This window comes from Ranitomeya imitator, chromosome 3 (genome assembly GCF_032444005.1).
Source record: "Ranitomeya imitator isolate aRanImi1 chromosome 3, aRanImi1.pri, whole genome shotgun sequence".
Taxonomy (NCBI): Eukaryota; Metazoa; Chordata; class Amphibia; order Anura; family Dendrobatidae; genus Ranitomeya; species Ranitomeya imitator.
In genome coordinates, this window is record NC_091284.1 from 524,273,399 (window position 1) to 524,300,616 (window position 27,218).

Sequence of the window (27,218 nt, forward strand, 5' to 3'; positions counted from 1 at the left end):
CTTTCTATGGCCCACTGAGTGAGAGATGACGCACACAGGAGTCAGGAGTGGCACACAAGCCCAGAGGCCAATATTTTTCTCCCAATGATTGATGTAGTGATTTTTTCAGGTAGATTTTGGAACCCAAATCAAGCAAAAAAATAATAGGCTTTCTATGGCCCACAATTGGAGAGAGAGAGAGAGATGGCACACAAGCAGAAAGGGCAATATTAATCTCCCACTGATTTTTTTTTTTTTTCAGGGAGACTTTAGAAAAAAAAAATAATAGAATAAAATGATTTTTTCAGGAATAATTTAGAAACCAAATAAAATAAAATGATTTTTTCAGGGAGAATTTAGAAAACAAATAAAACAAAAAATAGGCTTTCTATGGCCCACTGAGTGAGAGATGACGCACACAGGAGTCAGGAGTGGCACACAAGCCCAGAGGCCAATATTTTTCTCCCAATGATTGATGTAGTGATTTTTTCAGGTAGATTTTGGAACCCAAATCAAGCTAAAAAAATAATAGGCTTTCTATGGCCCACAATTGGAGAGAGAGAGAGAGATGGCACACCCAGGAGTCAAGACTGGCACACAAGCAGAAAGGGCAATATTAATCTCCCACTGATTTTTTTTTTTTTTTTCAGGGAGACTTTAGAAAAAAAAAATAATAGAATAAAATGATTTTTTCAGGAAGTATTTAGAAACCAAATAAAATAAAATGATTTTTTTCAGGGAGAATTTAGAAAACAAATAAAACAAAAAATAGGCTTTCTATGGCCCACTGAGTGAGAGATGACGCACACAGGAGTCAGGAGTGGCACACAAGCCCAGAGGCCAATATTTATCTCCCACTGATTGATTTATTGATTTTTTCAGGTAGAATTTAGAACCCAAATCAACCAAAAAAAATAAATAGGCTTTCTATGGCTCACTATCTGAGAGAGAGATGGCACACTTAGCACTGGCACACAAGCCCAAAGGCCAATATTAATCTCCCACTTTTTTTTTTTTTTTTTTCAGGGAAAATTTATAAACCCAATAAAAAAAATAATAAATAGGCTTTCTATGGCCCACTATCTGAGAGAGAGACATGGCACACTTAGCACTGGCACACAAGCCCAAAGGCCAATATTAATCTCCCACTTTTTTTTTTTTTTTTTCAGGGAAAATTTATAAACCCAATAAAAAAAATAATAAATAGGCTTTCTATGGCCCACTATCTGAGAGAGAGAGATGGCACGCTTAGGACTGGCACACAAGCCCAAAGGCCAATATTAATCTCCCTTTTTTTTTCAGGGAGAATTTATAAAACCAAAAAAAAAAAAGGCTTTCTATGGCCCACTATTTGTGAGAGAGATGGCACGCTCAGGACTGGCACACAAGCCCAGAGGCCAATATTAATCTCCCACTGATTGATTTATTGATTTTTTCAGGTAGAATTTAGAACCCAAATAAAGCAAAAAAAAAAAATAGGCTTTCTATGGCCCACTGAGTGAGTGATGATGCACACAGGAGTCAGGAGTGGCACACAAGCCCTGAGGCCAATATTTTTCTCCCACTGATTGATGTAGTGATTTTTTCAGGTAGATTTTGGAACCCAAATCAAGCAAAAAAATAAATAGGCTTTCTATGGCCCACTGACTGAGAGATGGCACACACAGGAGTCAGGAGTGGCACACAAGCCCTGAGGCCAATATTTTTCTCCCACTGATTGATGTAGTGATTTTTTCAGGTAGATTTTAGAACCCAAATCAAGCAAAAAAATAAATAGGCTTTCTATGGCCCACTGAGTGAGAGATGGCACAGACAGGGATGGCACTCTAGCAGAAATGCCAATCTTAATCTCCCACAAAAAAAAAAAAAAGGAACTGTCCTTCAATTACTATCTCCCTGCAGTAATCTCAGCCAGGTATGGCAGGCAGCAATAAGGAGTGGACTGATGCACAAATTAAATAAAAAATGTGGACAAACAAACAAGATAGCTGTGCAGAAAGGAAGGAACAAGAGGATTTGTGCTTTGAAAAAAGCAGTTGGTTTGCACAGCGGCGTACACACAGCAATGCAGCTATCAGGGAGCCTTCTAGGGCAGCCCAATGAGCTACAGCGCTGAGAAAAAAAAAAAAAATGTAGCTTCCACTATCCCTGCACACCAAAGGTGGTGTTGGACAGTGCAAATCGCTACAGCACAAGTGGTTTGGTGGTTAATGGACCCTGCCTAACGCTATCCCTGCTTCTGACGAGGGCGGCAGCAACCTCTCCCTAAGCTCAGATCAGCAGCAGTAAGATGGCGGTCGGCGGGAACGCCTCTTTATAGCCCCTGTGACGCCGCAGACAGCAAGCCAATCACTGCAATGCCCTTCTCTAAGATGGTGGGGACCAGGACCTATGTCATCACGCTGCCCACACTCTGCGTTTACCTTCATTGGCTGAGAAATGACGCTTTTCGCGTCATTGAAACGCGACTTTGGCGCGAAAGTCGCGTACCGCATGGCCGACCCCGCACAGGGGTCGGATCGGGTTTCATGAAACCCGACTTTGCCAAAAGTCGGCGACTTTTGAAAATGAACGACCCGTTTCGCTCAACCCTAGACACCATACAAAATCTCACCTCGTGGGGTATCCTTGATCATGAGGAAGGTGAGAGATCAGCGTACAACTACACGGGGGGAACTTGTTAATGGTCTCAAGTCAGCTGGGACCACAGTCACAAAGAAAACTATTGGTAACACTTTACACCGTAAAGGTTAAAATCCTTGCAGTGCCCGCAAGGTCCCCCTTCTCAAGAAGGCATATGTGCAGGCCCATCTGAAGTTTGCCAATGAACACCTGGATGATTCTGTGAGTGATTGGGAGAAGGTGTTGTGGTCAGATGAGACAAAAATTGAGGTCTTTGGCATTAACTCAACTCACCATGTTTGGAGGAAGAGAAATGCTGCCTATGACCCAAAGAACACCGTCACCACTGTCAAACATGGAGGTGGAAAGATTGGGGGTCTTTCTCTGCTAAGGGCACAGGGCAACTTCACCGCATCAATGGGAGAATGGATGGAGCCATGTATTTTAAAATCCTGAGTGACAACCTCCTTCTTCCATCTGCCAGGACATTAAAATTGGGTCGTGGCTGTGTCTTCCAGCAAGACACTGACCAAAAACATACAGCCAAAGCAACAAAGGAGTGGCTCAAAATGAAGCACATTAAAGGTCATGGAGTGACTTAGCCAGTTTTCAGACCTTAATCCTATAGAAAACTTATAGAGGGAGTAGAAGCTCCGAGTTGAAAAACAGCAACCTCAAAATCTTAATGATTTAAACATGATCTGCAATGAAGAGAGGACTAAAATTCCACCCGACATTTGCGCAAACCTCAACTGCTGTGCTTGCCAAAAAGGGGTTTTCCACCAAGTATAAAGTCTTGTTTGCCAGAGGGATCAAATATTTATTTCTCACTGCAAAATGCAAATTAATTTATAAAATTTGTACAATGTGATGTTCTGGATTTTATTTTTGATATTCTATCTCTCAATGTTAAAATTAACCTACCTTGAAAATTATAGACTGTTCATGTCTTTGTCAGTGGGCAAACTTACAAAATCAGCAAGGCATCAAATACTTATCTCCCCCACTGTATGTCTCACACTGGTACTGCAAGTCAGGGTGCTCATGACGAAACGGGGTGGGCGCCGCACACACCCTCTGGATCACACAGGTATTGTTTATCTAACCACTGAGCTGTAATAATTCTTCCATTGCATGTACTCTGACACATTATGGAGCTGTGTATTATTCAAGAATGCAGCTCCTTACTTGTATTACTACTATATATGTCAATGGTGTCATACCCTACAATGACATAATGATATCTTCACTTTAAGGCTCTACATATTTTGTGCCTGCTTTCTTTCCATTGTTTCGGTTGCTCAATGCATTGAATGCAATGCAGGTTAAATGTAATATTAAATAAGGTTATTCTTGGACATACTGTTTGTCCAAGACAGATTTAGGGAAAACCTGATGTGGGTTTTGTGTTATGAAACTGACTGCAGTATGTTAATGGTGCAGTCCATTTCATTTTTCTGGTCCAGGTTTTCCATGTGGCAGGAAGCCACAGGTTTGTTAAAAACCATGCAGTAAAGGAAATGGGTGGGTAAGGTGTCAGGGTCAGAGTCAGTGCCGCAAACCAATGAAGTTGTGAGTAAAAGCTGTGTGAGTAAAGAGACTGTGACACAGCGGTGCAGGATACCCACGGGAACTAGTGGTCAGAGGAGGACTGGCGTGTGTAGTGTCTGCAACATATGAAGCTGTGTGTGTAAGAGCCTTGGTCACAACCTACAGTCGCCCCATGGAATCTGGGCAAAGACAAGTCCAGCGGGTGTAGGGACTGTGACTTGGAAGATGCCACGTATTATGTAGTGCAATGTTTATGTGAACTAAACATGAATTCTATGCACTTGTGAGGAATGGACTGTGAAATAACACATTAAAGGAATGTTTTGTGTTTGAACTTTGTGGGTCACTGCCTCTTCACTGCGTACGGAGCTACTGCAGCACTACAAAAGGTATGCTCTTTAGCGATATCCAAACAAGGAAAGATTGAGACAGTGGAACTGGTGATTTGGTACACAGAGAATTGTTTAAGAATGTAATCAGACGCAAACTGACTCATGAACAGGCCAATCCCTTGACAAGCCCCTGAGCAAGAGTGGGCTCGTCAACCCCTACATGAGAAGTGTATGTCACAGTACCCTTAAAGTGGTATTCCCATCTCCAAGACATATCCCAATATGTAGTAAGTGTAATATTATTAATATTAGCAAACACCTCCAATTAGAAATGTAGTATAGTTTTTCTGATTACCTTTGTATCTTTCCTCATGTGCAGGCATTTCAGGACCTTACGTATCCATCGTTATGACTACTAGCAACTAGCTAACTAACTGTCACAATATCAGTGGTCGTAACCATGCATACTCAAGGTCCTGCAATGCCTGCGAATGAGGAAAGACATAGCAAATCAGAAGAACTATACTACATTTCTTATTGGAGATATTTGTTAATGTTAGTATTATTATTTTTACTCCTACTACATATTTGGATAGGATCTTGGAGACTGGAATACCCCTTTAATGCAATATGTACAAATAGGAGCAGCATTTCATCATTCATTTAACAAACTACCCAGTGTATCTGTATGGGCAAATTTGCGAACAAGGGTCAGATAATATTGCATGTAGCTGAACAGGGAGCCCCCAAGAGTCAGTCACCGATGTGCCCTAGGTTCCTCAGCCCGACACTGAATGCATTGATTATATCTGGCCTACCTTTCCACGTGTAGCTGACACATCTGCATTGCACATCTGCTGCCTATGAATGGAACGCTGCCTGCTGTGATATTTGTGCCTGAATTGACTATAAAAGAGCATTACACAATATATGTCAGAACTCAACATGCCGCCTGTGTCACTACAGCACCTATAATATCTAGGTTACAGAATGAATGCTGATATTTTAAAAACTGAATTCACATGCACAGTTTTAGTTGGCTCTTCCTGCATAATGTGAAAATGTTGAAAACTGTAGGAGGATTGTTAAGATTTAACAATTCTCACAAGCAGATGGTGTTCTTTTCCAGATATGAACCCTCTTTAGAATACAGGAAGGTGTGAGAGGATAAAGAAGTAAAACTTTAAATAGGTTTGTTGCAGAGTGTTTGAATGATGAGACAGAATAGGTATGATGATCTTGCTTTTTTAGTAAGTTTTGTGTAAAGGTTAATTTGTCCCCAGAGTCACATGTAATAATGTTCAGAATAATTATTGGAGAGAATTCTGATATGATAAAACAGGGGGAAAAGAATATATAGTGGCAGTAATAATGCAGAGAACGTCAGAATCAATGCCATGAATATCAGGGCATGTACACTGGAATATAGCTTCACATAGAAAATGAATCATTGTCTGTAGGACTCCCTACAGTAGCCAAACCTCTTCAAAGGTTCCAGTATCTCCCCGAGGGCAGAGTGTAAGGCAGAAAAAGTGATGGCGTGCATCTATGTTCCAATTCTATTAATAATTGTAAGGCTGGGTTTGCACAAAGGACCTCTAGCAGGGTCCAAGTGGTAAAGGGGCCCACTTACACCTCCATAGTGTTAGGGCTGGCGGATTGCACTAAATAAAATAAAGTGCAATCGCAACACGGGGTCCACTGTGTAGAGATGTTGAACTGCTGCTAGTCAGCAATGACGGAACACACAGTGAACGATTTACTTGAACACACAGAAACAAAAGCTGCTCTGCAACTGAGCTGTGTCACTCGCACACAGAAACAAAAGAGCTGCTCTGCAACTGAGCTGTATCACTCGCATACAGAAACAAAAGAGATGCTCTGCAACTGAGCTGTATTACTCACACAGAGAAACGAAAGAGATGCTCTACCACTGAGCTGTGTTACTCGCACACAGACACAAAAGAGCTGCTCTGCAACAGAGCTCTGTCACTCGCACACAGAAACAAAAGAGATGCTCTGCAACTGAGCTGTGTTACTTGCACAGAAAACGAAAGAGATGCTCTACCACTGAGCTGTGTCACTCGCACACAGAAATGAAACAGATCCTCTGAGCTTAATACCCTGACTAGGGTTGTGCCTGCTCTGGAACTCTACTGTGCTAACAGCACACATGTAGGAACCAGATGCTAAGCCAATGACTAATTGCCCCCACTGATGCAAGCTGCCTGACTACATGTACAGTCCCAAGCTAAACAGAAACACAAAGCTTGCAGACAGAGTGGTAGAGATTCCACTCACATAGCCATGCATAAAATGATACTAGCAAGCCTGCGTGCACCACTGGGGGCTTTTTATACATAAGATTCTGCTCCAAATACTCGCCGCTGCCTATCACTGGTTATCATAGACTTGCCTGGAGAGCCAGCAGTAACCACATGAACAGCACGAGCCTAAGCAAGACACTGGAACCGACATCTATGCTGAGCAGCGGCTGAAGCTGAATGGGAGACAGCAGAGGCAGATAAGGCTTGGGATCTATCCCGTGCAGCAGGAGAATCCCGATGCCTAACACATAGCAGGTGGAATTGATGAGCTCTTGGTCTGAAGGGGCCCGTACATTGTTGCTGCACAGGCACCCTCTGTCTATGTAGGCCACTTACCTGTAGAGTGTGTTCTAAGGAGCAGCTCCCTAAAAGTCACATTGGAAATTAACTGCAAGTGGCTTGCTTATTGTTACTGGACTTGCGGTTTCTGCAAACACTCACAAGTGACAATTCTGTGTCCTCCATTTAAGCTCTGCAGCACATTGACAGCCAAAAAAATCTTCTCAGTGTCAGAACACTGCTAATTTGCAGCATAGGGTCATGGTCCATAATCGTCCTTAAATCCCTTTTCTACTTTCTATTAAAAGTTAACAATGTGATGACTTAATGAACCACTCGTATCAAAGTTTTTATCCTCTTGATATATTGCAGTCATCATATTATATAACATTGTGTACTTAGAATTGCTCCTTTGCCTTTCTACACAGTAAATTCTTCTCTGTTCTATGTATAAACAGGATGTCTCTTGTCCCTGAAGAAATCATTTCTCTCCAACTCCTGACAAAGCTGCTCCGCTCTTCCCCCCTGCCATTGACTTTTGCAGTGACTGATACGTCATACAAGGAAAATTTACCTCCTGTTTCTACATAGAGCTTACAAGGAATTAGCTAGTGTCACAGGTTTACAGTGACAGAGAGGAGCCAGAAGCCACAGAATCACGTTATCCTACTCCTGCACTGATTAGAGACACTTCATCTTCTGCTGGTCAGTTTTTAATCACACGATGTCACAGACCTAATGGAAAACTGAAGAATTAGTTGGGTAGAAAGGCAAAATGAGCAATTGTAAGTACACAGTGCTATATAATATGATGACTGCAATATATTAGGAGGATTTTGATGGGAGTGCTTCTTTAATTACATACTGACTACCAGCTAGTTTACCCTGAAGCAAATTAGTGGCTTCAATGGTCGGGTCACTGACGGTCATGAAATGATTATTTCGGGTCTGCCAGACTATTGGAGCAGCGGTCCTGGAGTGAAGAGCAGACTATGGTGGTAAAAATAGCTTCTCTAATTTTTTTTTCAGGATTCATCTCATTGGTAGCTTTTAATGAAGCGCGAAAAACCATTTTAAGTACCTTAACAGGTCATAATTTAAGAGTGTTCATCACTCCTGAAACTTTTTTGATAACCTATCTTACATGCTGTCAGTTTCTCCGGTTGCCCTTTGCTTCCTCCTTAGGTCCGGACAGGGTCACCATTGTAGCCAATGACAGACCGCAGCAGTGACCATGTCTGCATGACTAGATCAGGATGTTCCGTGCTGATCTACAGATCAGTAGAAAGTTTTTCATTATCTTCTTATCTCCTTCTATCACGTCCTGGCTGCATTATAGCTAATATTCGAGATATTGCATTGAATATAACACTATAAATTATTTAGCTTTCTGATTAATCAAACATCTGAAAAGAACAGCCTGGAGAGCAAAAGTCCAAACATCTGAACATCTGATTGCCCCACTTCAACAAAAAAAAAACCTCTTATGCACAAAAAATATTGTCTTGTTTTGTAGGCCTTATGGTGCTGTTTATTTCTGCCTGCGGCCTAGTATTACAGTGTTTTTTTTCTGTTTAACCCCTTCCCGACCTTTGACGCATACGCTGCGTCATGAAAGTCGGTGCCATTCCGACCCATGACGCAGCATATGCGTCATGGAAAGATCGCGTCCCTGCAGGCCGGGTGAAAGGGTTAACTCCCATTTCACCCGATCTGCAGGGACAGGGGGAGTGGTAGTTTAGCCCAGGGGGGGTGGCTTCACCCCCTCGTGGCTACGATCGCTCTGATTGGCTGTTGAAAGTGAAACTGCCAATCAGAGCGATTTGTAATATTTCACCTAAAAAACTGGTGAAATATTACAATCCAGCCATGGCCGATGCTGCAATATCATCGGCCATGGCTGGAAACACTTATGTGCACCCACCCCACCCCTCCGATCGCCCTCCCAGCCCCCCGATCTGTGGTCCGCTCCCCTCCGTCCTGTGCTCCGCTCCCCCGTCCTCCTGTCCGCTTCCCCGTGCACCAATCACACCCCCTGTGCTGCAATCAAACCCCCCCGCACTCCGATCCCCCCCCGCACACAGCGACCCCCCCCGTGCTCCGATCCACCCCCCCCGCACAGCGATCCCTCACCCCGTGCTCCAATCCTTCCCCGTGCTCCAATCCTCCCTCCCGTGTTCCGATCCACCCCCCCCATGATCCGATCCACCCCCCCGTGCTCCGACGCCCCCCCCGTGCCCTGATCTCCCCCCCCTTATACTTACCTGGCCGCCCGAGGTCCGTCCGTCTTCTTTCCTGGGCGCCGCCATCTTCCAAAATGGCGGGCGCATGTGCAGTGCGCCCGCCGAATCTGCCGGCCGGCAGATTCGTTCCAGAGTGAATTTTGATCACTGAGATATATCCTATCTCAGTGATCAAAATAAAAAAAATAGTAAATGACCCCCCCTTTGTCACCCCCATAGATAGGGACAATAAAAAAAATAAAGAATTTTTTTTTTTTCACTAAGGTTGGGGTAAGAACTAGGGTTAGGGTTAGGGGTAGGGTTAGGGGTAGGGTTAGGGTTAGGGGTAGGGTTAGGGTTAGGGGTAGGGTTAGGGGTAGGGGTAGGGTTAGGGCTAGGGTTAGGGGTAGGGGTAGGGTTAGGGGTAGGGTTAGGGCTAGGGTTAGGGTTTCGGTATGTGCACACGTATTCTGGTCCTATGCGGATTTTTCCGCAGCGGATTTGAAAAATCCACAGTGCTAAACCGCTGCCGATTTATCGTGGATTTACCGCGGTTTTTCTGCGCATTTCACTGCGGTTTTACAACTGCGATTTTCTATTGGAGCAGTTCTAAAACCGCTGCGGAATCCGCAGAAAGAAGTGACATGCTGCGGAATGTAAACCGCTGCGTTTCCGTGCAGTTTTTCCGCAACATGTGTACAGCGATTTTTGGTTCCCATAGGTTCACATTGAACTGTAAACTCATGGGAAACTGCTGCGGATCCGCAGCGTTTTCCGCAGCGTGTGCACATACCTTTAGAATTAGGCTATGTGCACACGGTGCGGATTGGCCGCTGCGGATCCGCAGCAGTGTTCCATCGGGTTTACAGTACCATGTAAACATATGGAAAACCAAATCCGCTGTGCCCATGGTGCAGAAAATACCGCGCGGGAACGCTGCGTTGTATTTTCCGCAGCATGCCAATTCTTTGTGCGGATTCCGCAGCGTTTTACACCTGTTCCTCAATAGGAATCCACAGGTGAAATCCGCACAAAAAACACTGGAAATCCACGGTAAATCCACAGGTAAAACGCAGTGCCTTTTACCCGCGGATTTTTCAAAAATGATGCTGAAAAATCTCATACGAATCCGCAACGTTGGCACATAGCCTTAGAGTTGGGTTGGAATTAGGGTTGTGGTTAGGGTTAGGGGTGTGTTGGGGTTAGGGTTGTGGTTAGGGGTGTGTTGGGGTTAGGGTTGTGATTAGGGTTACGGCTACAGTTGGGATAAGGGTTAGGGGTGTGTTGGAGGTAAAATTGAGGGGTTTCCACTGTTTAGGCACTTCAGGGGGTCTCCAAACGCAACATGGCGCCACCATTGATTCCAGCCAATCTTGTATTCAAAAATTCAAATGGTGCTCCCTCACTTCCGAACCCCGACGTGTGCCCAAACAGTGGTTTACCCCCACATATGGGGTACCAGCATACTCAGGACAAACTGCGCAACAATTACTGGGGTCCAATTTCTCCTGTTACCCTTGAGAAAATAAAAAATTGCTTGCTAAAACATCATTTTTGAGGAAAGAAAAATGATTTTTTATTTTCACGGCTCTGCGTTGTAAACGTCTGTGAAGCACTTGGGGGTTCAAAGTGCTCACCACATATCTAGATAAGTTCCTTGGGGGGTCTAGTTTCCAAAATGGGGTCACTTGTGGGGGGTTTCTACTGTTTAGGCACACCAGGGGCTCTGCAAACGCAACGTGACGCCCGCAGACCATTCCATCAAAGTCTGCATTTCAAAAGTCACTACTTCCCTTCTGAGCCCCCACGTGTGCCCAAACAGTGGTTTACCCCCACACATGGGGCATCAGCGTACTCAGGAGAAACTGGACAACAACTTTTGTGGTCCAATTTCTCCTGTAACCCTTGGGAAAATAAAAAATTCTGGGCTAAAAAATTATTTTTGAGGAAAGAAAACGTATTTATTATTTTCACGGCTCTGCGTTATAAACTTCTGTAAAGCACTTGGGGGTTGAAAGTGCTCACCACACATCTAGATAAGTTCCTTTGGGGGTCTAGTTTCCAAAATGGGGTCACTTGTGGGGGGTTTCTACTGTTTAGGCACACCAGGGGCTCTGCAAACGCAATGTGACGCCCGCAGACCATTCCATCAAAGTCTGCATTTCAAAAGTCACTACTTCCCTTCTGAGCCCCCACGTGTGCCCAAACAGTGGTTTACCCCCACACATGGGGTATCAGCGTACTCAGGAGAAACTGGACAACAACTTTTGTGGTCCAATTTCTCCTGTAACCCTTGGGAAAATAAAAAATTCTGGGCTAAAAAATTATTTTTGAGGAAAGAAAACGTATTTATTATTTTCACGGCTCTGCGTTATAAACTTCTGTAAAGCACTTGGGGGTTGAAAGTGCTCACCACACATCTAGATAAGTTCCTTTGGGGGTCTAGTTTCCAAAATGGGGTCACTTGTGGGGGGTTTCTACTGTTTAGGCACACCAGGGGCTCTGCAAACGCAATGTGACGCCCGCAGACCATTCCATCAAAGTCTGCATTTCAAAAGTCACTACTTCCCTTCTGAGCCCCCACGTGTGCCCAAACAGTGGTTTACCCCCACACATGGGGTATCAGCGTACTCAGGAGAAACTGGACAACAACTTTTGTGGTCCAATTTCTCCTGTAACCCTTGGGAAAATAAAAAATTCTGGGCTAAAAAATTATTTTTGAGGAAAGAAAACGTATTTATTATTTTCACTGCTCTGTGTTATGAACTTCTGTGAAGCACTTGGGGGTTCAAAGTGCTCACCTCACATCTAGATAAGTTCCTTTCGGGGTCTAGTTTCCAAAATGGGGTCACTTGTGGGGGGTTTCTACTGTTTAGCCACATCAGGGGCTCTGCAAACGCAACGTGACGCCCGCAGAGCATTCCATCAAAGTCTGCATTTCAAAACGTCACTACTTCACTTCCGAGCCCCAGCATGTGCCTAAACAGTGGTTTACCCCCACATATGGGGTATCAGCGTACTCAGGAGAAACTGGACAACAACTTTTGGGGTCAAATTTCTCCTGTTACCCTTGGGAAAATAAAAAATTGCGGGCTAAAATTCATTTTTGAGAAAATAATTTTTATTTTTTATTTTCATGGCTCTGCGTTATAAACTTCTGTGAAGCACTTGAGGGTTCAAAGTGCTCACTACACATCTAGATTAGTTCCTTTGGGGGTCTAGTTTCCAAAATGGGGTAATTTGTGGGGGATCTCCAATGTTTAGGCACACAGGGGCTCTCCAAACGCGACATGGTGTCCGCTAATGATTGGAGACAATTTTCCATTTAAAAAGCCAAATGGCGTGCCTTCCCTTCTGAGCCCTGCCGTGCGCCCAAACAGTGGTTTACCCCCACATATGGGGTATCTGCATACTCAGGACAAACTGGACAACAACATTTGTGGTCCAATTTCTCCTATTACCATTGGCAAAATAGGAAATTCCAGGCTAAAAAATCATTTTTGAGAAAAGAAAAATTATTTTTTATTTTCATGGCTCTGCATTATAAACTTCTGTGAAGCACCTGGGGGTTTAAAGTGCTCAGTATGCATCTAGATAAGTTCCTTGGGGGGTCTAGTTTCCAAAATGGGGTCACTTGTGGGGGAGCTCCATTGCATAGGCACACAGGGGCTCTCCAAATGCGACATGGTGTCCGCTAACAATTGGAGCTAATTTTCCATTCAAAAAGTTAAAAGGCGCGCCTTCCCTTCCGAGCCCTGCCGTGTGCCCAAACAGTGGTTTACCCCCACATATGAGGTATCGGCGTACTCGGGAGAAATTGCTCAACAAATTTTAGGATCCATTTTATCCTATTGCCCATGTGAAAATGAAAAAATTGAGGCGAAAATAAATTTTTTGTGAAAAAAAAGTACTTTTTCATTTTTACGGATCAATTTGTGAAGCACCTGAGGGTTTAAAGTGCTCACTAGGCATCTAGATAAGTTCCTTGGGGGGTCCAGTTTCCAAAATGGGGTCACTTGTGGGGGAGCTCCAATGTTTAAGCACACAGGGTCTCTCCAAACGCGACATGGTGTCCGCTATCGATGGAGATAATTTTTCATTCAAAAAGTCAAATGGCGCTCCTTCCCTTCCGAGCCTTACCATGTGCCCAAACAGTGGTTTACCCCCACATGTGAAGTATCGGTGTACTCAGGAGAAATTGCCAAACAAATTTTAGGATCCATTTTATCCTGTTGTCCATGTGAAAATGAAAAAATTGAGGCTAAAAGAATTTTTTTGTGAAAAAAAAGTACTTTTTCATTTTTACGGATCAATTTGTGAAGCACCTGGGGGTGTAAAGGGCTCACTATGCATCTAGATAAGTTCCTTGGGGCGTCTAGTTTCCAAAATGGGGTCACTTGTGGGGGAGCTCCAATTTTTAGGCACACGGGGGCTCTCCAAATGTGACATGGTGTCCGCTAAAGAGTGCAGCCAATTTTTCATTCAAAAAGTCAAATGGCGCTCCTTCCCTTCCAAGCCCTGCCGTGCGCCCAAACAGTGGTTTACCCCCACATATGAGGTATCAGCGTACTCAGGACAAATTGGACAACAACGTACGTGGTTCAGTTTCTCCTTTTACCATTGGGAAAATAAAAAAATTGTTGCTGAAAAATCATTTTTGTGACTAAAAAGTTAAATGTTCATTTTTTCCTTCCATGTTGCTTCTGCTGCTGTGAAGCACCTGAAGGGTTAATAAACTTCTTGAATGTGGTTTTGTGCACCTTGAGGGGTGCAGTTTTTAGAATGGTGTCACTTTTGGGTATTTTCAGCCATATAGACCCCTCAAACTGACTTCAAATGTGAGGTGGTCCCTAAAAAAAATGGTTTTGTAAATTTCGTTGTAAAAATTTTAACCCTTATAACTTCCTAGCAAAAAAAAATTTTGTTTCCAAAATTGTGCTGATGTAAAGTAGACGTGTGGGAAATGTTATTTATTAACTATTTTGTGTCACATAACTCTCTGGTTTAACAGAATAAAAATTCAAAATGTGAAAATTGCGAAATTTTCAAAATTTTCGCCAAATTTCCGTTTTTATCACAAATAAACACAGAATTTATTGACCTAAATTTACCACTAACATGAAGCCCAATATGTCACGAAAAAACAATCTCAGAACCGCTAGGATCCATTGAAGCGTTCCTGAGTTATTACCTCATGAAGGGACACTGGTCAGAATTGCAAAAAACGGCAAGGTCTTTAAGGTCAAAATAGGCTGGGTCATGAAGGGGTTAAAGGGAACCTGTCTGGGAATTCATGAGGTGTAGCCTCCCTGTACAATTGCGGCCAGGTATATTGTGCTCTGAAACACTTCAGCATTTCACGGTAAATATATTTTTAAAGTCCGACCGGCTCTTTCTAGTGCTGCTAGAGGTGACAGGTCTCTCCCTTGTGTGTACATTGGAAGAGACCAGTCTGCAGCGGCACCATGAAGAGCTGGCCAGACATGTCTGGTCTCTGCCTATGGTTGGACCATTAAAGAACATTTTCTCTTAAACACGTGTTGTTGAAATTGTGCAGTCAGGCTTCAATTCAAGCTATGGTTTGGGCATCATGAACCGCCTGACAATTTCCCTTTAAATTTAATTTTCCATTCTCTGATTGACCTCTGGGTAATCAATATAGTATATGCACAATGTCTGCTGTTTACATTCACTTTGTTATAAAAATGAATTATGTCAATATACATTCCCTTCTATGTAAGTAGATATATCCCCCTATGTATCTACATATGTGGCTTGCACCATCTTATCAGCTAGTGCTTTTTACCCAGTCACAATTTACAATGCTTTTTATGTTTTTTTTGCTATGTCTGTTATTCACTTTGTTCCGTTTACTTGTATTAATGGCTGCCTTTAACAAGCAATACATGATGACATCCCATAGGCTGCACATTGCTCCATGAGCATTGCAAGAAATTACGCTGACAATTTTACACTGCTGATGTGTTAACAACATATTTCTCCACCTGTGGACAGGTGCAGGAGCTGCCTCCTATTGAAATATTCACCATCACTTCTGTAGAACAGTCTATGTGGAAAATCACTCATGCTTTAGCACACACGCGAACATTGGTCAGTGTGCTGTCCATCTACAGTCCATGGACAGCACACAGAACGGCTGGGGTCATGTGAACCTATCGCTTAGCATACACATATCTTCTAAAACTATGGAATATTGGTAGGATGTTCCATAATATTATGATCTGTGCTGGGTTAACCTCTAGGACCTCAGTCCTAAGTTTGAGGGATGAAGTTCCCATTGACCTTCTGTCTCCATAGCATCATACCCAGCAGGAACCGACATACCATCAGTGCAACCTATGCAGCTGCCCATGGGCCCAAGAGTCAAGGAGTCCTAGTCTCACCTCTGAAGCAGAAAAAGCTTGTCACAGACATATTATTGGGTTGCAGAAGGCCCATAAATGGTACTTACACAGAAGCCCTCTTCTCATAGAATGATAGAATAGTGGAGTTGGAAGGAACCTCAAGGGTCATTGTATCCAACCCCCTGCTCAATGCAAGATTCACTAAACCATCTCAGACAGATGTCCACCTCTGTTTGAAGACTTCCATTGAAGGAGAACTCACCACCTCTTGTGACAGCCTGTTACACTCCTTGAACACCCTCACTGTCAAACTGTCAAAAAGTTTTTTCTAGAAACTTCTATTTTTAACTTCTATTCTATTTTTATTATTATTATTATGTATAATAATAATAATAATAAAAATAGAATCTAATCTGAATCTTCTGTCTGTGTCCACCCCTGATTCCCAGCAACAATTTTGAGCAGTGAGCAGAAAAAGAGATCCTTTCAAGTGAGTGGGCCCGAGTTGTAGTTTCCTGCATTCCAGGTTGCTAGTGGAGACACAGTTCAAGGAAAACTGTGTAAGGCTATGTGCACACATTGCGGATTTGCCTCTGGAATTTTTTGTGCCGATTCTGCATCTCTTGCCAGAAAATGCAGGTGCGGATTTGATGCGTTTTTTTATGCAGATTTTGTACGTATTTGCTGCAGATTTTGTGCAGATTTCATGCGTCTTTAGCCCTGCGGATTTCTATAATGGAATGGGTACAAAACCGCTGCAGATCCGCACAAATAAATGGCATGCTCCTTCTTTTCATCCGCAGCATTTTCCGTGCAGAATTTTCCGCACCATTAGCACATCATTTTTTTTCCATTGATTTACATTGTACTGTAAATCACTTGCGGATCTGCAGCGTTTCTACACGGAAAAAAACGCAGGAAATCCGCAATGTGTGCACATAGCCTAAGAACTGAATTGCTAGAACTTCTACTACTCTGTAGTGGGTGCATGGGTTGCTGTCGCACCTGGGCCTTGGAGCCTTGGGGGCCCAAAAGTTCCCCTTATTCCATATGAGAAAACCAATACTATTTAGCAACCCTTGACAGTTGGGGACACGTTAGACATTTTGCACAGGTTACACCATTGAAGAATACCAGTTTTTACATACAAAACTCTATGGTCTTTGTTTCATATACTAGTTTCTTTTCTTTCTTTCTTTCTTGCCAAGACACAATTGGAACATATTTCTATAACATTTTGGTAGTTTTACAATAGAATACATTTGACATAAATACTAAACTGCTCGCATAAACAGATGGATGTCTTTATACAATAAAAGGTGGGATTGATTGGACCCTAGATACGGTATTTCTCTTATAGAATACAAACATCCTCACTAACAGTAAACATAAAATATTGCTTTATTTTACCTACAGTGGAAAGATATGTGTGGCAGTACAGCTGGCAGGCGCTAATGTTCTGGCCCATGGCCCAGCACATGTGTTAGTTGTATAGTCTTATACTGACATCTACTGGTCCAGCATTGCATCTCAGATGTTAGATGAGTCAGAGGAAATGTGGATTCTCATTGCTAAACTTTTGGATAGAGTGAAATTCTTCTAACATACCATATATAAACCTATAAAATTATCCACATGGCCAGATGGAACATCCCCTAAAGCCAAAACAACCAACACCAAAAAAGATATGGATCTATAATAATAATAAGACTAATAAATAAATATAAGAATATGTAGCCCAGGATCCAATGAAAACAAGGGGATGAATGCAAACAATATAAATGTTATCGCATAAAATGACAAAAGGACAAAAAACAGGTAACAAGGTGAGGTAGAACACGATAAAGCAGCTAAAAAGACCGGTGTTTGCAAACTATGTGAATAAGAATAATAAAGCACCGGGAGGAAGCACAAATGTCTCACTACAAATACCCACACAGGGTCACATAAAATAATATAGCAAATGTCCACAAGGAATATATGGTGACAAGTAACACCAGCTACCAGTAGTTAACCGAAAACTTGCCCCAGTTCAGAGCAAGTGGGCCTGATCAGTGACCACATCTTAAAAATACTAGTAATGATCCCAATATGAAATGCTTAGACAAGGGAAACATAGGAGGCAGCTTTACCTTGGGACATAGTGTAGACCACATATGGGAAGAGAATGTGAGACACGCTGGAGCCTCGACGCGTGTTTCACCGCCCACAGCTTTGTGGCCATATCATACCATGCACATGTCTGATCATGTGTAACTTCGTGTGACTTTAAAGTCATTTATAAGTCGATAGTGTATACAGCACAACAGCCGGCGGCAGTGCCGGGTATTGATGCAAGTCTCTCGTATTGCACACGCAAGTGTGACACCGGCCTTATTGGGAGTAACTGTTGTCTTTGTGATTGTCTCCCCTACAGCTACGGACCACTACAAAAATACCTTGATCTTTGAATGAACGTTTAATGCTTTGATGCAGCAGACGCTTTTGTTTCTTCATTTTTTTTTTATTCACGGTTAATTTTTTTGCAGGAAAAGTTGTATTCATGCTATTAGGCCCTTCACAACCTGTGACATATTGTATATTTATGTCAAAGGTCGTGTCCCTGCCTTTGATGTGGGATCGCAGGCAGAGTCCACATCTTTCCCGGCACGTGATGGTTGAGTAAGTGTGCCTTTAACAGCCATGGGTGGAGCAGTGTTCCATTTAACCAGTTAAATCCCGCTGGATTTAACACACCCATTGGCACCTCTGTCATGTGAGTTTGGTGCAACAATGGTTTGTCATGACAGCCGTTACACTCCTCCTGTGAATGCTGGCTCATGGCCAGCATTCATAGGAGATCGTCACTTCTGCTGCACATAGCTGGGCTGAAGCCCTGCTATGTGTAAACAGACAATCGGATGATCACAGCTTCAAGTCTCCCTCGGGGTCTAGTAAAATGTAAAAAAAAGTTTTGAAAAATAAAACACAAGTTCAAATCACCTCCTTTTTGCCCCTTTAAAAATAAAATAATCAAAAAAGAAAAATACACATATTTGGTATCGCTAATCAGAAATGTTCGATCGGTGAAACGCGCGTTGAGCAGGTGTAATACATGTGCGTCAGTATACTCTGAATCAATTACTTACCATCTGTTTGCATTCATCTCTTTACTTTGATCATCCTTTTTCATTTTATACTATACTGTTATGCATTCTTGATGCAAACATTGTATACATTTAAACGGGTACCTTGCTATGTGGCCCCTTTGCCCACATCTACAGGCTGGGCCATTTATATGGATACACCTAAATTAAACGGTGATATCAACTTCCTGTTTGTGACACATTAGTATATGGGAGGGGGAAAACTTTTCAAGATGGGTGGTGACCATGGCTGCCATTTTGAAGTCGGCATTTGGAATCCAACTTTAGTTTTTCCAATGGGAAGAGGGTCATATGACACATCAAACTTATTGAGAATTTCACAAGAAAAACAATGGTGTGCTTGGTTTTAATGTAACTTTATTCTTTCATGAGGTATTTACAAGTTTATGACCACTTATAAAATGTGTTCAAAGTGCTGCCCATTGTGTTGGATTGTCAATGCAACCCTCTTCTCCCACTCTTGACACACTGATAGCAACACCGCATAAGAAATGCTAGCACAGGCTTCCAGTATCCATTGTTTCAGATGCTGCACATCTCGTATCTTGACAGCATAGACAATTGCCTTCAAATGACCGCAAAGATAAAAGTCTAAGGGGGTCAGATCAGGAGATCTTGGTGGCGATTCAACTGGCAAACGAGGACCAATCCACTTTCCAGGAAACTGTTCATGTAGGAATGCTCGGACCTGACACCCATATAGTGGTAGTACACCATGTAACTGCTCAGCATAAAGTGCCGGATAAATGTGATCTTAAACATTATGTAAAATGTTCCCAACAAAAGTGTTAAATCAATCCACATGTTTGGCATTACTGTAGCGATGAGAGCTCGCCTAAATTACGGGTCCATGTCTAAAGAAGCATGAGCTAGGCACAATGTACTGGTCACTATGATGTACTGATCACTACAATGGCAGTTTGCCAAAATGGGGTCACTTGAGGGGGGATTCTGCTCTTCTATTACTTAGGGTCTCTGCAAATGGAGTCTGCAAACTATTTTAGAAAAATCTACTCTCCAGGAGGCAAAAAATCCATCCCTTTCGAGTCTCGCCGTGTGGCTAAGAAGTACTGTACAGCGACATATGGGGTATTACCACATTCAGCAGAAATTGTGGATCAAATTCTGGTGCCATTTTTACCCATTTTGTAGTGTGAAAATGTAAAATCTGGAGCTAAAACTAAATTTTGGCTGTAAAAATGTAATTATTTTTTTCTGTACAACCCATATAAAAATGGTATAAAATTCTGTGACCCACCTTTGGTGTCAATATGATCACTGTACCCCTAGATTAATTAATTAAAAAGGTGTAGTTTGTAAAATGGGGTCTCCAATTGGGGGTCTGCTGTTCTGCCACCTTAGGGGCTCTGCCAATGTGACATGGCACCCTCAAACCAGTCCAGCAAAATCTGATCTCCAGTATGACACTTCTTACACTTCTTCCTTTCTGAGCTGTGCACTGTGCCTGAAAAGTAGTTTTCAACCACATATGGGGTATCGGCATACTCAGCAGAAATTGCACAACAAAATTGCGGCTCCATTTTCACCTGCTATCCTTGTGAAAAAGAAAAAATTGAGGTTAAAACAACATTTTTGGGTGAAAAATATTTTGTTTCTTCATTTCCACAGATCAAAGTTGTTAAATTTCTGTGAAGCACTTGTGGGTTCAAGGTGCTCACGACACATCTAGATAGATTCCATGAGGGGTCTAGTTTCCATAATGGGGTCACTTGTGGGGATTTTCCACTGTTTAGGCACATCACAGGCTCTCCAATTGCGACATGAGACTGGCAGACAATTCCATCAAAGTTTGCATTCCAAAATGTCATTCCTACTGTTCTGAGCCCTGTCGTGCGCCCAAACAGTTTACCCCCACATATGGGGTATCTGCATAATCAGGAACAATAGCACAACAAATTTTGGTGTCAATTTTTTTCTCCTGTTACCTTGTGAAAATAAAACATTTGGCACCAAAAGAAAACTTTTGTGGAAAAAATGATATTTTTTTATTTTTATGGCTCATCGTTAAAAATTTCTCTGAAGCACCTGGGAGTTCAATGTGTTCAGCACATATCTAGATAAGTTCCCTGACGGGTCTAGTTTCCAATTCTTCCTGTTACCCTTGTGGAAAAGCAAAATTTGAGGCTAAAAAACATTTTTGTGGGGAAAATGTGATTTTAATATTTTCAAGGCTCAACGTTACAAACTTCTGTGAAGCATCATGGTGCTTAGCACACATTTGGATAAGTTCCCTGAGGGGTTTAGTTTCCAAAATGGTGTCATTTGTGAGCCGTTTCCACTGTTTAGGCACATCAGGGTCTCTCCAAAAACAACATTGCATCTGCTAATTATTCCAGCAAATTTTACATTCAAAAAGTTAAGTTGCTCTTCTTCCTTTCTGAGCCCTGTTCTGCACCAAAACAGTACTTTTCCCCCACATATGGGGTATCGGCATACTCAGGAGAATTTGCATATCAAATTTTGGGGTCCATTTTTTCCTGCTATTCTTGCAAAAATTAAAAAAGTGTCTAAAGTAAAATTTTTGTTAAAGTTAATGTTCATTTTTCATTAATTCCTGTGAAGCACCTGCAGGGTTAGTAAATGTCTTGAATGTGGTTTTTAACACGTTGAGGAGTACAGTTTTTAGAATGGTATCATGTTTGGGTATTTTCTGTCATGTAGACCCCTTGAAGTCACTTCAAATGTGATATGACTGATTAAAAAAAAATGGTTTTGTAAATTTTGTTGGAAAAATGAGAAAATCGCTGGTCAATTTTTAACCCTTATAACATCCTAACAAAAAATATATGTTTCAAAAATTTTAAAGTAGACATGTGGGAATTGTTATTTATTGACTATTTTGTGTGACATAGCTCTCTGATTTAAGGGTATAAAAATGAAAGGTTTAAAAATTTCTAAATATTCAAAATTTTCACAAAATTTTAGTTTTTTTTTCAAAAATAAATGAAAGTCATGTCAAAAAATGTTTACTACTAACGTGAAGTACAATATTTCATGAGAAAACCATGTCAGAATCATTGGGATCCGTTGAAGTGTTCCAGAGTTATGACCTCATAAAGTGACAGTGGTCAGAATAGTAAAATTTGGTCTGGTCAGGAATGTGAAAACAGGTTTTGGGGTGAAGGGGATAAATAAAGAAGAATAAACGGATAACTTTTCAGTCCTTATGGTACAGCAAATCAGATGCGTCTTCATCAGCTGTATGCAGTTTAGAGATAAAGTACTTTTTCTTGGCCATCTATAAAAACACCTGTTGATAGTATACATGAATTATGATGGATACACTTTATTTAAACCACTTCATTTCACTGTTCATTCCATAACACAATTCACATTCTTACATTTATGAAAAGTTGCATCTCTGTGTAGTAGGACATGTGTTATCTGTAAGCTCATTTTTTGCCTGTTTCATAAGTATCTATCTCACATGGCACAATTTCTATTTCAGGATAACAGTTGTACATATTGCATGTATATAGATAAATTTACTTATTCTTGTGCTAGTGTCAACGTTTAGCATGGCCGTTAGGGGCCTTATAGTAGAGTGATGGTTCTTCCACTTACTACACTGTAATCTGCAGTTATCAGCCCTTGGTCAAAGCTTATAAATAATACATAGATTGCTTTTATGTACTGTACATAATACAATATTTGTGGACATATTTTTTGGCCCCATATTTTATTTATTCCATATTATTCTTCTAAAACCTCACTCACATGACTGGTTTGTTACATGTTTTTGGCGTTGTTTGCTGTCTCTGTTTTGCACACTGACATATTTTTTTCTATGACACCCTCCAAATGTAATTTTTTTTTTTACTGACCAATGTCCAGATAAAAAAGGATAATGTCCTATTTTTATCCGATTTGCCAACCTAAAAAATGGACTGCACACAGAAGACATCCAAATTGTATCTCTCTGCTGTCCATTTTTAACTCACCAATACTAGGAGAAACTTTGGAATATTCCATAAGTTTTTTTCCCCATATTAGAGAAACAGATAGTTAAAATGGACACACAAACCAAGAACTTAGGGAAAAAAAGGACATGTAAGTTTGATCGAACAGTGGTATTTTAGGTATAGGACTCTGCATGTAGCTCCTAAAATGACCAATGAGATTGACTTTCTTCTCCATTATCCATTATTTGTTGCCTTCATCAGATGGTAAATCCGCACTGGGTCATCGTGAATCAGCTCTTCTTCAGCTCTACATTCTGCTGTAAGCTGCTCACTGTTCAGGTAAATACTGGATCTAGATAAGATGTCAACATTTGCTCTGTCCATCTCTTTAAAACTCCGGATACTCTTTGGTTTTGCTTTTTTCTTTCGATTTTTACCAGGTCTTTTTGGATTGAGATCAAGATCCGCATAGCACATCTGTTCCTCTGGATTCACCTGCTAAAAAATAAACAGCACATCAAATGACACAGAATATTTTTATGGCTTGTCCAGCCACAAAAAAATAAAACATTTTTGAAAACCTCCCCAAATTCTGTAAGACAATAATAAATAAATAATACTCATTTTGCTTATTCCCCAATGCTCCTGTTTAACACTACAGAGGCCCAGTGTCGGACTGAAGTGCCAAGTTCCCACCAGTAATATTGACTCTGATGGCCCACTGTTCAACTACATGCAAATACTACATTACTTTAATTCACAAATTTACCTATGTATCAATAAGTTGGATAGTTTGTTAAATAAATGACGAGATCCTGTCTTCATACACAGTGAACTGAGCGTATTGTGCCAACTACTGCTCATGTAGGTGGCCCACTAATGCACTGGGGCCTGCCTGGGTATTCATGTGTTCCTCTGTGAGTGAGTCTGAGCCTTCTCAGGCCCCCTGCCTTCTCTTCCAGCAAGTAGAGGCAGAAACCAGCTCTGCCTTTCCTTCTCAATCCAGATGTACATGTGACTGTCTCTTCTAGTAAGAGCACCCATGTCTTCTTCGCACAGCCTGCTTTGATATATTTAACAGCTCCATGGCAGAGAGAAAAGGTAAACTGGTGAGAACGGGAACTGACAGTACAACAGAACAGTACTATAGTACTTTTAAATGAATTTGTTTTTCCAATCAGAGCTCCTAGTCAGTACCCCTGTTTCAGACAAGCATAATACATATAATAATATAGGCACAAATCCTGGTCCAACCTAACAGGACAGGAATGTATTACAATGCTAGTTCAGGGCATAAAAGCTATGGTCACACTAGGATTGTGTAAAACTGATTTTAACTTCAATTTATTAATTTACATGAGCATAAGACAAAGTGTGGTTTTATTGTGAATTTGGCATAATTTTTGCAAAACTGCAACAGACACACTGAGCAGAGGAGTTAACACACACTGAAAACAAGGAGGGAAATTTAATACTCTTTTGTCTGAATTTTCCTTATAAAGAAAAATCATAAAACCAAGGCTTGTGTGTCAAAGAAAGTGTGCCGAATGGGTTCTGAGTCTGAGATAGACAACCATTTTTTTCTTTCTTTTATGAAAAGACAAAAGAAAAATCTCCACAATCCAACAATTTAAAAACACAACTATCTCACACAGTGACTTGTTAAATAAAAAAAATATATATACAGTATATTTGCACATTATGTTTGATATGCACATTTGTTTTTGGACACATTGTTTTTGCATTAGTCCAATATTATACTCATACTCTTCCCCACACCGAATACGGCTATTGGATGCCATCCATTTTCTCATTGCCAGATAGGTTGAGATCTCTGTCACTTGAACATTACTAAACGTCTGTTTTGAAGGAGGGACCAATGGCTTTAAAATACATAAAGTCAGACCAAAGTAAATGATGCACACTGAATGATCTATACTGCATCACATAGACCACTCCTGACTGCAAGGAGAGGCCGCAATCTAAATGATCAATTAGTCAGGAGCCACTATGTTGCAAAACCGCCTGATCCTTTTGGAGCAGGTCCACAAAGATGGGGTTGTTACCCCTGTGGATCATGTGTGGCCTGTAATAATTTCATCAGAGCCACAACTTTTACTTCGGCAGATGGAGGTAGGAACTACCGGATTTCTTGCTATGTGTCATGCAGCACGAGTTTTGTCATTTACTACGCTGTATGTACATGCAACCTAATTTATATAGGCCTCACTTCTTGTGAGCTCTGTATCTGAGTTAGGGAGCATGTGAGGGATATCAGGGCAGCTAGGAGTGTATCTGATGTTTCGTTACTAAAGACTATCCCGCGGCACATTATGCTCCGTGGTATCGATAGGGTACACAGGGGGATTAGAGGCGGCGATCTCAAAAAAGTTCTGGCTCAGATGGAGTGTCGCTGGATAGTTTCCCTGGGCACTATGTCGCCGCACGGGTTAAATGAGAAACTCTCATTTGAACCCTTTTGTGACTTCGTTGGCATTTTTTTGCCCGAATGGTTTCTCCTTTCTCCGGCTCTTCAGCCTACCTTTTTTTGTAATTGTTCTGAGTTGTTGTCTTTCCTTGTTCGCCCCCTCTTTTCCCTCCCCCCCTTCCCCTTTCCCCCTTCCATCTTTTTTCCCCTTCCATCTTTTTTCCCCTCCCCCCTTCCTCTTGATTTTGTGTTTATTCTCTGTCTCCCTTGCTTTTAATTTTGGTTGTTGTTATTTTTATTAATTTTGCATTTGTGTATTTTTTAGCATATACATACTGGACCGTTATTGTGATGATTTTTGTGGAGGGACCTTTGGACCTATTCAATATACTATATCCAGGATTATACTGGCACGCTCTCATGGCCATCAATTCTCACTCAGGACTACGGAATGATAGCATCCGGAATTTTCTCTGCATTATATTTGAATTAAATGCTCGTGTGTCTTTAAAAATATTGCGATGCAGTTTTGATTGTTGATACACACGCTTAATCTCGGGTGATTTTATAGTGTGCACCGGTCCTGACCTGTAATTCAGACTTACGTTTCTTCTGCCAGGCTGATTGCCAGTATGCAATATGGCGGCTGCGGTACGCGCTTGCGTGGTAGACTCGGCTTTTTGCACATGCCCCTTGATGGCGTCCTATCAGTACCAGGGGGAGCACTGACGTCATGGAGAGTTTCATGTGCTCCATGGAGCGACGCCAATTGCGATCAGCTGTCCAGGTACAATATATAAGTCCCTCATATCTAGCAACTCACACAAGCCTCCCGAGGAAGCAGAGTGATTGCGAAACGTACGTCGGGGCTACAAACTCGGCGGTCACCACACCCACATGGGTAAGCACTTTATGCAACATGGGTTTTAAGCACTTGGCACTTTACTTTATGGCGGTGGCACATGGATCTCCAGGCGGAATGCCACTTTAGATACACTTAGGGAAACGCCGGAGGTTCCTATGAGCGCTGGGCAGATCGCTATCTATATTTCTTTCACTTTATGTAGGATGTAGTTAGATTCCTTACGGAGTGATCTGTCGACTTTGATCCATGGTGCTATTTGGTGCTAAAAACTTATTTTTATGGTACCGCTTGTGTTTGTTTTTCGTGTCATCACCAAATTATCTATCATGTTACTGTCTTTTTATGGTACCGTATATTGCATTTTTCAATAAAGTTATGGATTTTTTATTATATTATGTATAAGAAATTTCTTTTTCTTGGGGCGTCATACTCCCTTGTTCTCTTTAGGTGATAGTGCACATAAGCTGCCATGGTTCTCAGCAGCGCAAGTCCTGTTTACACAGGATGATGCACGGTCAAGAATGATGATCTCTTGCTCTGCACAAAAGATAATTTCACCCAATGAACAAACATTTTGCTCATTCATCAGGTTATCTGAAGTTTGACTAAGCGGCAAGATAATCGCGAAATTAGCGTTTTTAAAAAGGTTTGTTTGCAATTGTCTTGTAGTGTAAATGCCCCTTAAGCCTGTATTTGCATTAAATAACAATAGGAATTCAATGCTGCACTCCTTATATATTTCTTATATACAGCACTATTTGGCATTTAAAAAAATAAAATAAAATAAAACAGGCCACATATCTGCCAGTCTGGAATTTCCGTGACAGCCCTCATATATCTGCGCGCTCCAAGTTTGGGCATTGCAGTCCGGTGTACCCCTTTTTTGCTGTCTGATACTCTAATTATATACAGCACTATTTAGCTTCACAAAATATAAAAAGGCCACATATTTGCCAGTGTGGTATTTCCGTGACAGCCCTCATATATCTGCGTGGTCCAAGTTCGGGCATTGTAGGCCGGGTGTACCCCTTTTTTGCTGTCTGATACACTAGTTCTATACCGCACTATTTCACTTAAAAAAGTTTAAAAAGGCCACATATTTGCCAGTGTGGTATTTCCGTGACAGCCCTCATATCTGCGTGCTTCAAGTTTCAGTATTTTAGGCTGTTTTGCCACTGT

At 41.6% G+C, this 27,218-nt stretch overlaps 1 protein-coding gene across 1 annotated transcript in view; it reads right to left on the reverse strand.

Moving 5' to 3' along the window:
• Nucleotides 1-22,112: 22,112 nt before the first annotated feature.
• TRAT1 (T cell receptor associated transmembrane adaptor 1) overlaps nucleotides 22,113-27,218 on the reverse strand; it is an 82,713-nt gene continuing 77,607 nt past the window's right edge. Inside the window, exon 6 of the mRNA XM_069760198.1 lies at nucleotides 22,113-23,244. Within this exon, the coding sequence (XP_069616299.1) occupies nucleotides 22,981-23,244 (264 nt within the window). The 3' untranslated portion in view covers nucleotides 22,113-22,980. The remainder of the gene's footprint in view (nucleotides 23,245-27,218) is intronic.